The sequence below is a fragment of the Trichechus manatus genome, unplaced genomic scaffold, assembly GCF_000243295.1.
Source record: "Trichechus manatus latirostris isolate Lorelei unplaced genomic scaffold, TriManLat1.0 scaffold00066, whole genome shotgun sequence".
In the NCBI taxonomy this organism is placed as follows: Eukaryota; Metazoa; Chordata; class Mammalia; order Sirenia; family Trichechidae; genus Trichechus; species Trichechus manatus.
Window position 1 is genome coordinate 4,234,372 of NW_004444002.1, and position 18,031 is coordinate 4,252,402.

General features: G+C 39.9%; 1 protein-coding gene across 3 annotated transcripts in view; it reads right to left on the reverse strand.

Moving 5' to 3' along the window:
* Nucleotides 1-18,031, reverse strand: part of TENM1 (teneurin transmembrane protein 1) — a 609,234-nt gene that overhangs the window by 102,354 nt on the left and 488,849 nt on the right. For 2 of the 3 annotated variants that reach the window (XM_012556473.2, XM_004379593.2), the window contains exons 21-22: nucleotides 12,657-12,677; nucleotides 7,251-7,483 (exon numbers count right to left, since the gene is read on the reverse strand). In XM_012556473.2, coding sequence (XP_012411927.1) covers nucleotides 7,251-7,483; nucleotides 12,657-12,677 — 254 coding nt within the window. The remainder of the gene's footprint in view (nucleotides 1-7,250; nucleotides 7,484-12,656; nucleotides 12,678-18,031) is intronic. The other variant, XM_004379594.2, reaches the window with a different exon arrangement.

Below are 18,031 nucleotides of genomic sequence, written 5' to 3' on the forward strand. Positions count from 1 at the left end.
TTTTTTTTTTTTGGTTAGGTGTAAGTGTCTTCCTTTTGTCTGATTTCTCCCCCATCATCAACAACTTAATGGCTCTAGGTTTGCAACAGAAAAACAGAAAGTTTCTCAAATTTCAGCTGCTGACCTAATCTAAGGCCAAAATCTTTCGACCATCATAAGCAGATGAATTAGACCAATTGAATAAAAAGAGGTTAAGCTCCCATTCTAGCTGTATAACAGGCACTAAATCTTCTAGCATCACTACAGGAAACTGAGAAACCAATGGCATGGTTTAGGAATGAAGCCTCCCTAAATGAAATCTAAACAGGATCACTGAGGGATAAAGAACAGTTATTTTGCCAGAATTTTAAGGCTCTGTCAAACATATTTTTCTCAGGATGCCTCTGATTCTAAGATAAAAGTTGTTGGAGGAAAGTTCCCATGGGAATGCCTTGAAGCTGAGATGGAAATTTGACCATGGGTGGAAGAATGTTATCTTATCCAAAAAGCAGACGTCACTCAGTGGCTCTTCCAACCTTTCCTACTGACCTCAAGGCCTGACCTTAATTCCTCATTTTCAGCAGACTAGGGCTACCATCTGAAAACACTATCAGAATGGATTACTATCAACTTTCTATCCCCTTCTACCTATAAATTCATCCCAATCCCACACTCACACATATTCTTAGGATGGTCTCTTCAGTCTTTCCTCCTATTCAAGGCATACTCACTCCCAGTTTCATCCCTTATTCCTCCTGTCTTCTGTATCTCTCCATGGACCTATGAACATTACCACATCTTCCCTGTAGACAAAGCCTCCCTGAGATCCTTGCCTACACTCTGCTTATTACTCAGACCTCTTGCATTCAAACTTCTTGGAAGAGCAAGCTTCACTAATGGTCTTTATTTCGTCTCCTCTCCTTGGCTCATCAACCAACTCAAATTTGGCTTTCACCTCTACCTCCATTCAAACCACTGATGGCAGGGTCACCAATTATCCAATCCGATGGCTACAAATGTGTGGCATTTGATACTGTTTTCAACACTCCTTGAAACAAGCTACTTCCTTGGTTTCCTGGATTACACACTCTCTTGGTTTACTTCCTCTTTTTCTGAGAGTTTTTTCTCTGTCTCTTTCATTGGATCCACTTCCATTGCCTATCCTTTAAATATTTGTACCTCCTATGATTTCTCTGCCTTTGTCTTGCTCCAGTGCATTCATACTCCATCACTAGAAAAATCTATCAAATATGCATGCATCAGATGATGATGTCAATATCCTGCTTCAAATCCTTTGCCTATATGATAAAATACAAACTTCTTATTCCTGCCTCTGCCCCTTCTTTTACCCTCAAATATTTTTACTTTAACAACATTGAATTATTTGTAGTTTCCTAAATATGTCATCTTTTTCCTCATAATTTTGGCCTCAGTGTCGATCCAAATGGTTATGTCATCATGGTGGATATGTTAAAGGAATTTAGGGAAATCCTAACTGCCCCCATTGCACAGGAAATCCAAAAGAACATCCTTGTACCTATTTCTGTACTACACTCTCTTCCTCATAGGCACAATGACATCAGCAAGAAGTCACCGATTTGAGTCTTAGTTGCTTCCTATTAACCCCAAATTTAACTTTGAAATAGCATGCAGATGCCAGGAGAATCAGTAGAGCTTCAGGATGCACCTCAGATAGAGCTGGGTAGGGACAAAAACAGATTGTTTGTGTCTAGACTTTATCATACCCAGATTTCTTAATTGCCAATAAAGTTGAAGTGAATCCTGTGTGATTAATGTCCTGAGTAACCTAAAACCACTTTAGGAGGCTGTCAAGATTTAAGGATCATTTCCCCGATAGGGAATGGCTCAGGGGTTGTTTGTGCTCATCTGGATATTGCCTTAGTCCTGCTGAGTTCTGAGGTCAATTTTCTTAAAGACATACATGAAAATAGAGATAAAATTGTGATGAGGTCCAAGAGAACCAAATTAAGTCATTGATTAATTTCATCCTGTCTAGTCACTCCTTCACCCTGTGTATCTACTTAAAAAAAATAAATGCATTCAGCTTGTCACAAATTTTATTTTCTATCCCCACCTAGTACTATTTTACATTCTGCTTAAGTACTTGGTCATCTATTACATGACTCATTAGTTTGAGTTCTCTGTAGAATTAAAGAAAAGTTGCAGTAAAAATAATAAATGGAACCTAAGTTTCAGCTACATCATCCATGAATGTTTTCCAAGCATCTTTCATAGTCAATTCAAACTCATATACAATGCCAGGGATTAGCACTCCCTCAACCTCTTTGCTAAACTTTTTCCTTGCCCTATTACATTGAAGTATTGATGAGTAAAATGGCAAATGTTTCTCTTTATTGAGATTCAGATTGAAGTCATCATATAGTGATCCTACAGGACAGAGTAGAACTGCCCCACAGGGTTTCCAAGGCTGCGATGTTTACGGAAGCAGTCTGCCACATCTTTCTCCCTCAGAGTGGCTGGTGGATTGGAGCCACAGATTTTTCTGTTAGCAGCTGAATGCTCTGTCCTATACGGTTGCTATGAACTGGAATCGACTCAGTGGCAATGGGTTTGGTTTGTTGTAATCAAGAAATTTAATGAAGTGAAGGCTTCCTGCCTCTATGCCTTAAGAAAAAGTTGAAGTTTCCTAATTGCAGAATCTTCCAAACAGATATGACAAGCTTTCCTGAAGATTTATTTGAATAATTACATTTACAGACGATGCAAATGATATATATAGTGCAGGATGGGTGCAGTATCAGTTCAGAAAAACCAGAGAAATAGCTTTAATAGGAAAAGGAAACTAGGCTAAAAGTCCTTTATCTTACAAATGAAAATATTTTGTTCCCATTGCATATGTCAATGGATTGAAAAGCATTTTCCAATCTTCCCTACCCTCCCAGAGAATCCAACAGAGATAGAAATCATGGAATTTAGCTGAAAGGCAGGCAGTGAGATACAGTGAGGCGCCCTGGTGGCGCAGTGGTTAAGAGCTCAGCTGCTAACCAAAAGGTCAGCAGTTCAAATCCACCAGCTGCTCCTTGGAAACTCTATGGGGCAGTTCTACTCTGTCTTATAGGGTCTCTATGAGTCAGAATCCACTCGATGGCAATGGGTTTTAATGGGAGATATAGCAGAGGCATCAAAGGTTTTTTTTTTTTTTTCTTTTTTTTTCCCGGCATCATGGGATTTAGAACCAGGCCGACCTGGGTTTGAATTCCAGTGTTGTTACCTGTAAACTGTTTGACCCTGGGTAAATTTCTTAACCTATATTACTCTCTGTTTCTTCATCTGTACAATGGGGATAATACTATTTACCTTCTGCATCGTTGTTGTGAAGATTAGAGCTACTGTGTGTAAAATACCTAGCATAAGGCATGGTACACAGTAGGTACTCGGTAAGTCATGTTGTTGCTCTTAGTTGCCACTGAGTTGATTCCAATTCATGGCGACCCCATGTGTCCAGAGTAGAACTGCTCCATAGGGTTTTCAAGGCTGTGACCTTTCAGAAGCAGATTGCCAGGTGTGTCTTCTGAGGCGCCTCTGGGTAGGTTCAAACCGCCAACCTGTTGGCTAGTAGTCAAGTGCTTAACCATTTGAGCCACCCAGCAACTCCCAGTAAGTTACGGCTATGGTTATTTTAATACATTAGAGCTGGGAGGGAGATTAAGAGCTCATTCTCAGACCTTCAGTTTACAACTGAGGAATCTCAGGACCCAGTGTTTAAATGACAAAACAGGCCGATGGAAACATTAAGTCTATTTCAGTGTCCAGAGAAATGAAACCACAGTGAGGTACAGTGACTTACACAAGGTCATTCAAAGAAACACTGGCATTATGTAGATTGAACAAGAAAATCCAGGCTCCTTAACCCAGTATTCACCACACTTTACTGCCATTTCTCAAAAAAAAAAAAAAAATTCCATGGCTTCTGACCTTTTGCTGACTGCTTTTTAATCTCATTTGATAATTTACTCCAACTTTAGGACAAATGATCTCAAAAGCAAATTTTATTTCATCCTATTTTTTAGAGCAGATTCAGAAAGTAAATTTGGCTGTCTGCAGATTAACATTTATTTGACTTACCTTGCATAATTAAGGACATGTTGGAGAGCCTGCCTGTAATTGCAATATGTTACTTGTTAAAGTCTTAAAGCAAGTTCTCTTTCCTAACCTAGAAATGGTACTCCCTAGATGTACATTTCCATTTTCTACTGATCTACAGTTTTTCTTTATTAGCTTCTAGGTGGAGGGAAAAACCAAACCTCTCCTTAAAGAAATATATTAAACATTTGCTGTCTTCCAAGGGGGGAGGCAGAAGGGGAGGCTCATTTGAAGCTGATGTGCATGGTGGTTGTAATGCAAAAAAAGAAACAAACTGGACTTTCCTGAGAGTCCAGGAACTTGCAGGAGAACCTCAAGGACGTAATTAGCAATACCCTCCTCTCAATCTGCACACTGTGGTTTAATGACTTCTTGCATGATTTTTCCTTCTTCTATGGAAGTCTCTGGAATTGCCCTGCAGTATTCCATATAATGAAAATCTCACTTCTGATTCACTGCCAAGGGTGAGTGCTATCTATTTGGCATGGAGCTAGGTGACCTAGCTAGGCACCTAAGGGTTCTGACCAGCAATTTCAGAGTGACTGATGTCTGGACATAGGTTCTGCCATCTGGGTGATTTTGAAGATCACTAACAAAGTCTTCAAACCCTGCTAATATGGTTGAAGGAGATGTGGATATCTAATCTGAGCCACCTTCCTCCTCCCCACCCACCGTTAAGCATCTCTTAGTTCAGCCACAGGATCAGAGCAGATGTTGTCAACATCAGCTTCAGGACATTATGTGAATGTTATCCTGGGTGGATTAGACATTCAGCTGTCTGAAGCCTAGGCCAGATGTTCTTAGGACCGCTCACTGCTTTGGGATGAATAAAGTGTACCCAATTATGGTAAAGGCCAGTCTTGGATAGAAAGAGGAGTAAATCAAGCCAAGGGAAAACGTACTACTAGCTATGACAAGAAGAAAATCTCAGCTTAATATTAACTTTAATAGATATATACATTTTGGCACTCTCATTACTGATACTTCAAGAGTTCATGTAAATCCTGTTCATCAGGACTCTATTATTGCTGTTTTCCAAGCAAACAAAAAGCAGCAGTGAACCAATCACTGGCTTTCTTTGGCAAAGCGGAGATACGCCTTCTCTGTGTGGCAGGTTGAATGTGGTAGGTGAGATGAGTGGTTTTCATACTAGCAGCAACTCAGGAGGATGTCAATTTTAGGTACAATACAAGCTTGATTCCTTCCCATTTCTTATGCAGAAATCCTTAGAATATCTGCAAGACTTTTAAACCTGTGTAAAAGATGGGATGTATTTCCTTGAAAGATGAGCTGATTATACATTAACCTGGGGTTATTCATTCATTCATGAAATATTTACTGTGGTCCTACTATGTGTAAGGAATGAGAGCTGGCACAGGAGGAAAAAGGAACATTTCAAAACCCTTTAATACTTGGGGGCTTATGTTTCTTTAGGTAAAACGTCACCCCCTTTAAGAATCATTGAAATTATTTTCAGAAATACTGAGCATAGGTAAGAGTTAACTAATTGATGAATTGTACAATATGCATGTACAATGGCCTCCATGTGGTGCTAGAAATTGCAGGGGGTGGAAGAGCTGTGGAGGACTCAAAAGAAATATTAGATGTAGTTTCTCATCTCAAGCAGCCTAGTTGGGAGGAAAAAAACTTCCCATTCATGAAAGAACTGGAAAGCAAAAGAAGGCAAAATATAATCAAGTGCTAATTGGGTAGTGTAGACACTAACTGTTAAAAGAAATTCAGATTTAATGGGCTGGGGTTAACCAGAGGGGCTTTATGAAAGACATAGGTCTTGAATTTCATCCTGAAGAAAGGGAAGGCTTTAAGCTCTGATAGTATTAGAATTTAATACCAATATGGCAAATGTCAAATGGTTAAAGAGTAACCATTTAATATTTGAAACAATAAGTGACCATCTAACAAATTAAACACATTGACCTCACTGTATTTATTGGCATGGAAAGATGTTCATAATACATTAAATGTGAAAGGCAGGTTATAGAACAGCATTGTATAATGTCATTCCATTTTTAAGGAATAAAATACATGACCTGCATAGGAAAAAAGTCTAGAAGGATTTACACGGAAATCTTAAAGATAGTTTTCTACATGTGGTAGGATTATGGGCGATTTTAATTACTTTTTTTTTTTTGCATTCTCTTCTAATTTTCCTGCAATAAATGTGGATTATTTGCGTAATAATAAAAAAATAACAGTGGCTTCATAAAACCCACTCTAATGAACGCAGAGAAAATCTCTTGGAGAAGGAACAGGAGTGATTAAATAATTAAGGAGATAGGGTAGACGAGATACGATGGCAGACTTAAAAGTTGATTCCTCTTCAGCTTAATAGGCTAAGATGAGCATATGAACCAAGTCTATAAAATCACGAAGTGACTAGGAGAACACAGATTTGTTCACGAAATTCCAGGCAATATAACTGAGGGCTGAACCTTGAAGATTGAAAAGTAAAACGGACAAACAAAAGTGAGGCCTCGATCCCATAGGAGGCAAAATTTTTTTTCGAATTTGTTATCCTATAGGTGATATGAATTAAAAATGTAAGTAGCTTCAAGAATGATTTAGATAAATTGATGAAAGAAAGGCTCATTTAAGTTTGTTAAGCAAAAGTCAGGAATGTTTAGGGTCTGTGAGAGATTCAAAATATTTAACAGCGGTAGCCCAGCGCTTTAACCACTGTGCCACCAGGGCTCCTCAGAAGGTGGGTACAGACCTGATATGAATCAATGCAGGACACAGGGCTAGAGCAGAGTCTGGGAGGCTCGCTGCAGGGCCAGGAGTTAACCCTTAGTGACTGGATTGTGGGGAGTTACCAGGAGAGAGTCCTAGGGAGGGGTTGAGGGTGTCAGCGAGGCACTCGGGAGGCTTCAGACAATAGCTATTTATCAACCAGAAAGGAAACATTTCAATATTTTAATAACAGGTTTGGCTATACTAATGCAAACTGGTTATAAAATTAGTCCGTGGAGTGCCTATCTTCTGAGGTAACTTCAGAGAAGATGTCTGTCAGAGGCAGAACATTGAGATGAATGGACCACAGTGTGGCCATCAGGTTTTTATGAAGTCCAATGAAATCTTTAGATGACCCCCCCCAAAAAATATATATATATTATTATTTTTTTTACCTCGAGGGCTGTTCAGTGAAGCTTCTGATGCTCTCCCGCCATCTCCACAGTGACTTTGGTCAAAGGGAAGGCACTGATCACCTGTTCCTGCCACCACCTCGAAATTCTTGGACAGATCTTTTGTTTCCACAAGAGATTTCAACTTGTAGACTTTTCGCGTATTGGTGTCTGAGAGATAAAGCGATTCAGACACGGGGTCCATAGCCAGATAGTACTTGTGAGCAGGACTTGTGCTAAGGAAGAGAAAAGCAAAGTTATTCAAAGCAATTTGTTCAACATGCACCCCCTGGGGTCCGCCTTTAGTCACAAATAGAAAGACCTCTTAATAGATGAAGAATTCTTGTATCTTCTTTCTCAGGTACTGAGGAGCTGGATAATCCTGCGGCTTGTATTTTGTTTTTCTAGTAATGGGCTGGTTATATATATAAAAATTCAATGTGTACTGCTAACCTGTAATGATGCTGACATTTAAATATTAGCCATCTGGAGGTAGAAAGAAACAGAAGAGGGAAAATCCCAGAGATCACTTGTCTCATACCATTACACTCAGTTATTCACTGACCTGCTAGACGACTTCCTGGACGTCTCAGTCATCTCAATCTCAATCAATCCAAAACAGAATTTATTCGCTTTTACTGCCTTCCCCATCCCTCATAAACTACTTCTCTTCCTGGGCTTCCTACCTCACTTGAGGCCGCTACCATCTTCCCATGCTCTTGTTGCAAATTAAGAGGCATGTACAAAAGTAGAGGAATGTTGCTCAGGGAGGGCTGTGCTGGAGATACACTGCCAAATTTTCCTCTGCACACTTTCCTTTTTTAGCTGACCACCACATTCCTCTAACCCAGTCTTTCTTCTTTTAGGACATAATAGAACTGATTATATTTAATTTTTTTTTTGTTCTAATCACAGTGCACCACACTTCCACAGGTTACACTAAAGCTACTTTGATTGGATTTAGGGTATTCCTGAAGTTCCTTAATTACATATTCACATGGGCTCTCTTGTGTTATTTTCATCTGCATAGATGGCTGAGCTCATTCATTAATTTTGACTTTTCTAATTTCATTTTTTCCCAAGGGCTGCAGTAACTTTGGTTTGGAGATACTTTGCTTTTAGGTTCATGTACTACTGATATCATCCAAGCCCCAAATCTGAAAGTTGTCCTTAATCGCTCCCTTCCTCTACATATGCAGTTGGGTCTATAAGCTAGCTTTCAGAACTATTCTCTTCTATCTCTTCTACCATTACATTAGTTTAAACCCTCATCATCTCTGGCCTGAACTATTTCCTACAGTCTGGTTTATAGGAGGTGTCTTTGAAATCTTAAATCCATTTTTTCCCAGGGTGCCTGCCTCCAGGGTGATGTAAAGTACGATCATCTGGTTCCCATCTTTAAAAACTTTTTAATTTTTCTTGGTGTGGTATCCAAGCCTTTCTTCACTCCATTAATTCTCACGCACCTGTTAAGGCTTTACTCAGGCATCATCCCCTGAAGAAAGCCTTGCCTCAACCTCTAGCCTGGGTTATTTGTACTATGCCTATCTCTATTTTGGGGATTACATGTCATATTAAATTATTTATGTGTTTGTATCCCCAAGTAAACCATGCGCTCTTGGAGAGAGCAACATTGTCTTGTTCCTCTCTACTCTGCTAGTGCCCACCACTCTGCCTAGCACCCAGTTGTCCAAGAGAGAAACAAGACGTCATTCGTTACTACTCCTCCTCGCCACTATTCCCCACATCCAATAAATCCCCATGTTTTCTTGTTTCTACCTCCTAAATTCTTCTCCAACCTGCCCACTTCTCTTTATCTCCACTGTCATTAGTCTAAGACTCTGTCATCTCTCACCTGAACTAGTCACTCCTTCCTTGGTGCCATTCTCTATCATGTATATGTTCATTAATTCATTAAAAAGCATCTACTAAGTGCGTGCAACATGCCCAGGAACTGTGCAATGGTCTGGAGACCTACCTGTGTACAAGATACAGCCCCTGCCTTCATGCAACTCACAGTCTAGTGGGAGAGACAGATCAGTAAACAGGCTATGACTGTCATAAGTCACGAGTGTTATGACAGAGAAGTGTAGAAGGTGAGGAATGAGCAGAAAGGAGAGGTCCCTGATCTAGCAGCACCTATTACACTGTATTAGCATTATTTTATTATTATTATTAATTAAAGACCATAGATTTCCAGGTTTCCTTAGTTTTTACCTAATGTCCTTTTTCTGTTCCAGGATCCCATCCAGGATATCACATTACATTTAGTCGTCTTGTCTCCTTAGGCTCCTCTGGGCTGGGACAGTTTCTCAGACTTTCCTTGTTTTTGATGACCTTGACAGTTTTGAGGAGTACTGGTCAGGTACTTAGTAGGATGCCCCTCTACTGGAATATTTCTGATGTTTTTTCATAGTTAGACTAGGGTTATGGGTTTTTGGGAGGAAGACCACAGAGGTAAAATGCCATTCTCATCACATCATATCAAGGTTACATGCAATCGACTTGACTTATCACTGTTGATGGTAAGTTTCATCACCTGGCTGAGGTAGTGTTTGTAAGCTTTCTCCACCGTAACATTACTCCCGTCCATCACTTTCCATATTGTCCTCTTTGGAAGGAAGTCACTATGCACAGCCAACACTTAAGAACGGGGAGTTATTTATGCATTCCACCATTTATATATATCAGTATTGACTCATGGATATTTATTTTCTAGTTTGAGTTATAATTCAATACTATTTTATATATTTTGTTGCTCAAATTGTTCAGCTTCGGCTATAGGGAGCTCTTTCAGCTGATTCCTGTGTATCTTTGACGTTCCTCTATTATTGTAGGGTTGTTTTTTTAAGCACTTCTTTATTCTATGGCACAACAGGTGCTCCAAGTTCATCTTGTATGTTTCCTGCCTCAGTCCTAGAATCAGCCATTTCTCCAAGGATCCCTGATTCCTTTTATTGAGAATGGTATTAGACACCAAGATCTGGGTGCCAGGTATAAGCATTGTTTTCTCACGTATCTCTCTCTCCAACTATACTGTGAGCTCTTTGTAGGCAAGGATATTCATCTCTCTATCTTCAGCATATTCATTCATCTTTCTATCCTGAGTGCCAACAGTGTGCCTGACAAGGTTGAGGTTCAGTAAGTGCTGAGCAAAACTGAACTGTAGGACATGAAACCAGCTAAGACATGAAAGAGTTCAGGCCTTGGCTACTTAGCCAAGCAAAATGGAGGAGAGAAGGTCATCAGAACAGTTAAGATACCCTTATGAAATGGCATGATCCTCATTGTATTTGTCATTGTATTTGCCCTCTAAGCATATTTATGTATGTTAATAATAGTAAGACTGGAAAATACTGATTTGAGACTCAGTTTATAGTTTTTAATTGGAAAAAAATCTGGTCCAGTTGGAATACTTGATTTTTTCCTACTTACCTTCATCAAATAAGAGAAACCAGTAGATTCCAGGGACATCTTCAACCCTGGAACCACCAGGACAGGTGCTGTAAATAAACTGTTAAGGGCCCCAACAGACTCCAGAACTGATTTGGCAGTCATATCAGACAAGGCATCTCTGTAGCAAAGACTGCTTTAATAGGAGTTTGAGTAAAAGTTTATACCTATTTAGTTGAATTTTTGCCTTCAGAACAAAATTTCTCCATGCCCTTAGACCTTTCTAGAATACAGAAGGGTCACAACCCTCCTGTGAAACAACCTTCATTATTTTGGTAATCAGTTTCTGGGAGTTCCAACTAAGGCACATCAATCATGCTTTGTTTAGGAAGAGTCCATAGGCTATTTTTCCAAGAGAAACATTATTCGTGCAAAAGCACTTTGGAATGCATTACATTCATTCATTATTGAATATCCCCAAACTGCCTATGAGGGAAGTTAGAATTATCATTCTCCTCAAACCTCAGCTGGGGAAACTCAGGCACACTGGGGGCTTGTCCAGGGTCACTAACAAGTCTGTGCCTGGACTAAGATTAGATTAGATCAGATGCAACTGTGTGTGAAAAATACCATCGGAATACTCTTGCTCTGAAGGTGGCAAAAAACAAAAAAGTGTTCCTGCCTTCTTCTCACTGAGCAACACGTCCTGTTTTGCTCAGCTGGGCTCTTCTCAAACCTTGTGTGCTGACCTTTAGAAAATGGAACATCCCAACACACCAAATTCAAATTCGATTAATGTTATTTTCCTGATGGTCAACAGTCAGGAAGATCCCTTATGTTGATATGTAATTTCTTGCCATTTCATGCCATTTCCCAAGCACACTTTAGATCTTTTGAGACTGGTTTCATTTTACCTTCTGAAAACATGCCAGACCTGAGAAAGAAAGCATTGCTGAAAAACCACTGGACTACAGTCCAATTTGCTTTAATCCCCTGTGTCTAAATGCATATTGCAATGTAAGAATTGTGAAGATTCTTTTATAACGTCAGTGTTAGACTTTTGTCACCCTCTGGTTAGTTTTACATTCAAGTAATGCCCTCCAGCTTAGTAAAGATCACTTCTTTCATGCGGGTTAAAGTCACCTAGCTTGTTAAATGGGCAATTAATGCTTATAATTAATACTGTGTAGCATTTAACCAGTAAGCAATTTGACAACTGACTTAATTTACTTAAGGAATCAGTTATGCCAAAGTAGTAAGGCTGATCTTGTGCACTGGTGTTTAGGAAGTGGTATATCCCAAACAAAATCCAAATAAAAAATCCTATCAGTGCCATTTTGATGACAATTGACATTCGGGAATGAACACATTCAATTTTCTCCTTTGCAATTTCAGATAATTTTGAACAGTTTTGACAAGTGTAACGCATAAACACATTGAATAGAAATACTCATTATGATTAATTTCAGAGGTATGTGCCATTATCAGTAAATGGCCAGTTTTAAGTTTTTCTGATTTCTTTTTGGTGGGAAGAAATTGAAACCATGAGGTCACATAAAAGAAAAAAGGAAAAAAAAATCTTATTCAAGGTCATCATGGTCAGGTCTCTTAATACACTTGTCACTACGTTTTTGAATCTAGGGAGATTGCACTATTATCTCTCTCCCTACCTGCAACTTGAAAACACCAAATCCATTTGAACTTATAGACCCATTTGTGATATCACCTAAGGGAAACATAATGAGACTTAAGGCCTTGCTTTCCCATCAAGTACCGAATTGGCAGCTTTCACTTATCTTGTTTCTCTTCAGTATGTTCCGATTCTCCAGCAAGTTCCCACTTATTGGAGCCCTCTTCTCTTGGAAGACACTTACCTGAGTCATAACTCCCAATTTTACTTTCATATTATTCCTCCAACCTTACTTAAGAAGCAAAATTTCCTTGTCAGCAAATTATTAGGAAGTGGCCTTTTAGGCAAGAGGGGGTATTAGGCAACCACCCATGTGATTTGCTTACCTATGTCTGGTATCTCTGTTTCTAGGGTGCACAAGGTATCCACGGGTGGCAAGTAAAAGCAAATAGAGAGTCATCAGTATCAATTCAACAAGCCAAATCTAACCAGACACACCTATTCCTAACTCTGCTTGTAGCTATTAGAGAGACTCCACAGGGATCATTTAGTCAGGTGTGGAAGACAAAGTTGACCTAATCCCTCCTGGCTTCTCCTCCTATGATGGGGTGAAGGTGCTTGAATATCCTCGTTGGTGTGTGGACAGAACGCCAAGGCAGGCTTCTCAAAAGGTTCTCCCTGGACCATCTGCATCAGAATCACTTGGTGTTCTTGCTGCACGTGCAGTTTCCTGGGGCCCTGCCCCAGTAAAACCAGTTGCCATTGAGCTAACTCCAACTCATGAAGACACCATGTGTGTCAGAGTAAAACTGTACACCACAGGGTGTTCAATGACTGATTTTTTGGAAGTAGATCACCAGGCCTTTCTTCTGAGGTGTCTCGAGGTGGACCTGTACCTCCAATCCGAGTGCACTAACTGTTGCACCACCCAGAAAATCAATCCTACTGAATCAGAATCTTCAGGTAGGAATGGGGCCTGGGAATTTTATTTTTAACAAATGCCACTGGTGACTTTGATGTAGATTAAGGTTTATGAACCACTGGGCTAAGAGTTGAAAAGGTAGCCACTACAAAGTGTCTGACCATTGTAGACTTTTGAGAGCCATGACCACCCTATCAAAATGTAAAATCACTGAATTTTATTACCAAGTCCTGTAAGCAATAGCTATCCCAAACCTAACCTTAAGCCACTTATCTGATCTCAGAGATAGGGCAGGGATATTGGCTTATGCATACTACTTAGCAGTACTAGAAATTTTTTAAAAAGATGAAAGTGTAAAGGTTGTCTCTTGACGATGACAGAACATTCCAGGCATCAAAACTGCTGCGTCAAAACAGCTTCAGTTAAACATCATGCACATCAAGTATTAGAGCTTTGTGTCTTCCAGCCATCCATGCTCCAAGGGGGCAACTGGGGTGGGCAAAACAGAACCGTCAGGCCAGAACAAGCAGAACGTTTTGGGGGTCTCTGACCTGTAAGCCTCTTGGCACGAAGTATTGGCATTTCACTCTGGGACCTGGTATGAGACTTCTCACACAGGGGCATTCAGTCTATGTACAGGCCTGACTTTGGGGCAAGTCTGCCCAGAATTAAAAAGCTATAATCATTTGTGAGATACAGTCATTTTAATTTTAAAATCCTTTTAAATCTGGCCCTTATGTCATTTCAAAAAAAAAAAAAAACATGGAGATAACAAAGCTTTTCATCTAACCTAGAAAATGTTCTTATTCTTTGGAATGTCAGTAAAGAAGATAAAATGTAAAATTATTTCATTTGAAGCCATCTACTACTACTGATTCAATTTTGTTTAAAGAGAATCTTTCTGTGGTTTTATCAGTTCGGCCAGGTCAAGGCCGGCTGATTTTTCTGTTTCCCTGGCCTGACTCAAAAGGGTAGGTATCCTGTTGGTTGACACAAAAGGTCAAAAGGTAAGTTCTGATTAGAAACCTGGCCTTGGGCACTTGCACCTCTTTGAGTTTCTTTGTCTCTAGACACGGGTTTGTTTTTGTGGCCTCCAAATTACAGTGTGAGTGTGCTCTAGGCTGGTTCTAATCACTGTAAGATGCTTGATCCCCCTGAAGGAAGTTTAGTGGTGAAAGTACAAGAAGGGCCTCATTAAAACACGGCTGCATCTACAGCAGATTCTCATGGTACAGACCATTTGTGTGGCTACAAAGGGTTTTGAAATTCTTAGGTGGTGGCAACGACTGGGGAGGAGGATGGTTTGGCTTTCTTGCAGCTGCTTCTGATCCTGCCAATAATGTCACTGTGAATTTGGAAAGATGTCCCATATTATGCAGAGCAGCTTCTCTCATTAACATCTCAGAGGGAAGAAGTGAAAATGATGGAATTTATTTCCAGTGTGTGACCTTGTTCTGTCTCAGAATTACTTTTAGTTCAGGATTTAGGATTGAGCCACTACCAAAGTCAGTCTGCTGTCTAGCTAGCAACAGACTACACGCTGAGGTGCCAGTGTGTGAGCTCTTCACAAGTGTCTGGGACCATCAGTGGGCCTCGCCACCTGGCAACTGACTGACTTGAAGCTTGCTTCGAGATAGGAGGAGAAAGGAGTGGAATTGCAAATCTTTTTAGAGTGTGAAATGCTCCTGGTGGTGGGGTTTTTAAATTGATCTTTGATTTTCTCAGGATCAAGAGGATGAAAGGGCCATCTATTATTTTTCTTGTAATTGAAATATTTATTGCGATATAACTCACATACCATGCAATTCACCCTTCTGAAACATGCAATTCAGTTGTTTCCAGTACATTCAGAGAGTTGTGCAACCACCATCATCATCCAATTCAAGAACATTTTCATCACCCCCCGCAAAAAGAAACCCCATTAGCAGTCACTCCCCACCCCACCCCATCCCCTAGCCTTTGGCAACCACTAATCTAATTTCCATTTCTATGGATTTGCCTATTCTGGGACATTTGAAACAAATGGAATGATACAACATGTAGCCTTTTATGTCTCACTTCTTTCTCTTAGCATAATGTTCCATCTATTCTTTTTATATTTTCATGAGGTGGGGGATGGTGTGGGAGGGGATATATCAACTTTGGAATTGCTGTCTAGTGACCTGGTATCACGGGAGTTTGCCTGGCCCACTCTGTGATGGCTGTAATTCTTCACTTGTTCTTCATGTTTACTCAGCTTTTTTCTTTATTCTTTGCCAGGACCAGCTACCTTCCTGCTCATTTTCCCATGGTCTTCTTTGAACACCCAGTTCTCCTGCCAGACACTGACTTCTTAGAGCTTCCAACTCCAGCGATGCTCACCCAAGACCACTCTTCCCCATGCTCTGGTTCTACCTGCTTGCCCTTATCACAATCTACACGTCTTGTGTTTCAGGGCCCTGCTCTCAGCTAGCAGTCCCTTTGAAAAGCAATCTGATAAACCAATCCATGCTGAGGGATTAATGGCTGATTTTAGCTTGATGGGGTCATTCTAACAGAGGATTTTGTGCTTGGGGACTCTTAGAGATGCAATGTCTCAACTCAAAGAAACACATTTCTTAGTGTGGAAATTTTGGCCACCGTGGAAGGCCGGCAAAGAAAATATTTTTTGGTGAGGTGGAGGGAGCCTTGGAGTGCCACTGTTAATACATGAGATCAAACTGTGTAGGTAACCACCTATGTCATCTACAAGTAGTGTTTCTACTATTTGCAACTCCAGATGGCTCTTGGTCGTTTCTCAAACATTTGCAGAGCTCTCAAAGCCTAGGTTCCATTTGTTCCTTTAGCAGAATGCTCTGTAAGTTCCACTGCTCCTCAGCAGACTAACTGTCCCTAAATGAGTCCTATTCAAGTTCTACTCCCCAGTCAATGACAGGAGTCAAGTCCTGAGAACAATGTAGGAAATATTAACCAGTCACTGTAAAAGAAACAGTAAAATCTCAAGAGAAATTTTCATGTCACATTGACATTTGTTGAGCCCAAATTACTCAAGACACCAAGAAGCATTTACCAGGCTCTTATTTTCTCCTCTCTTTCATTTTTAGGGACGGACAAAATAAATAAATGAAAGAGAGAAGAAAATAGTAGCATGAGTTTTTTATAAAGAATAAATCATTTCCAGTCATGCTTAATGGGTTTTCTAATAGAATTGTGAAATTAGAAGATGAGAGGGGAGCAAGGGGATATTACATATTTGAATTCTTGCAAAGCACTTGATATAATGTCTCTTATTTTTACTTATAAAATTATCCCTATTCGTTTTAGGAGACTGAAAACTGGCCCTGAGGCCATAATCAAAGACAAAAGAAACAAAGTCATAATTGATGAAAAATAGTTGAAGGATTTAGGGATGTTTAAACTGAGGAAGAGAATGCTCAGGAACCTGTGATAGCTGTCTCCACATTTGTGAAAGGCTGTCAGGTAAAAGAAGGAAGTGACATCTGTGCTGCTTCAGATGCCAACATTTGCCACTACAGAGTGGATGTTTCATGGAGGCAGATTATAGCTCAATATAAGAAAGAATTTTCTAACAGAGCAGTCCAAAGATGCAACGGGCTGTCTTGAGAGGTATCTGAGTTTCCCATTATTGAAAGAGATCAAGCAAAGTTGAGATAACCAACTGTCAGGGATGCACTGCGCACTGGACAACATGGTGGACAGATAACAGATAGCCTCTATGGACCCTTCTAAAGCTAAAGTCACAAATTTGGGATGCCACTTTTGTGTGATTATATATTTTATATATATATTAAGAAGCACGGCCCTAGAGGATCTCAGCTCCGAGAAGCCAGCTAGGGAGACTGAGGCTGAGAGAGCCTGGGTGTGTGAACAGTACATGGTGTGTGCACGCCTACATGTTTGAAGAGCTACAGCAATGAGAGACAACCAAGTTGTGGAGTAAGAATGAATACAGGCATTGGACAATACTTCAAACTGTCAGAAACTAATTTTTCTTATACTGAGAAAATCACTTTGTAATTAGGGCCCAAGTTATTTTATTTTACTCTTCAAATGGTTTTGTGTTGAAGGTCATAAGGTCCTTTGAACTAAATGCAAATTTGTGAACTGTTAAGGATCCTTGACTAGGAAAGAATCCCATCAATGAATGACAATTGTTCCACCTTAGGTAAATTTGCATTTAAATTACAAAGGAAAGGGCTGAACTTAGCTGGGTTTTCTTTATAGTAATATTATTTTTCTTTTGCCTTTATAGATAATTCCATTGCTTTTTCTTTGAGGAGTTAGCTATATAGGGGTTAACTAGATAGGCTCAGCAAGACATGTCTCTGTCTACCTGACAGCAAATATCTGCGTGACTAGAAACATTTCGATCTTGCATAAATTCTTCAGTGTTCCTGTCCATGTTTGGCATCATGTAGATAGAGCATCCCTGGGGTTTTGAAAACAATGTAGAATGTTGTCTAAGTCATTTCCAAAATGCAAGCATACAACCATTTTAGCCTTCTTTGTCGACTTTCCAGTGAGTAGGTAGGTGCCCAAAGAGATGTACCGCTGGGAATGACAGGTCCCCATGGGGTGTGGCATCCTGAGGTACATGAACACTTGGTTAAGGCAGGGTGCCTTGAATTAGTACCTCTCTAGACTCTGTAGATGTGCTTTGTCTTTATAAAGTCTTAACTTTGAAGTCTATTTTTTTATTAGCCAAGGGATTTAACAGCTTTCTTCCTTATGACAGCCTTTGCAATTATAATTAAGAAATGTATTAAAACTGGAGTGAATTAATGTGAAAAATGGATGGGGGCTTGGGACTAGAAGATTTCCCTAGCTAGGTCTGAAGGA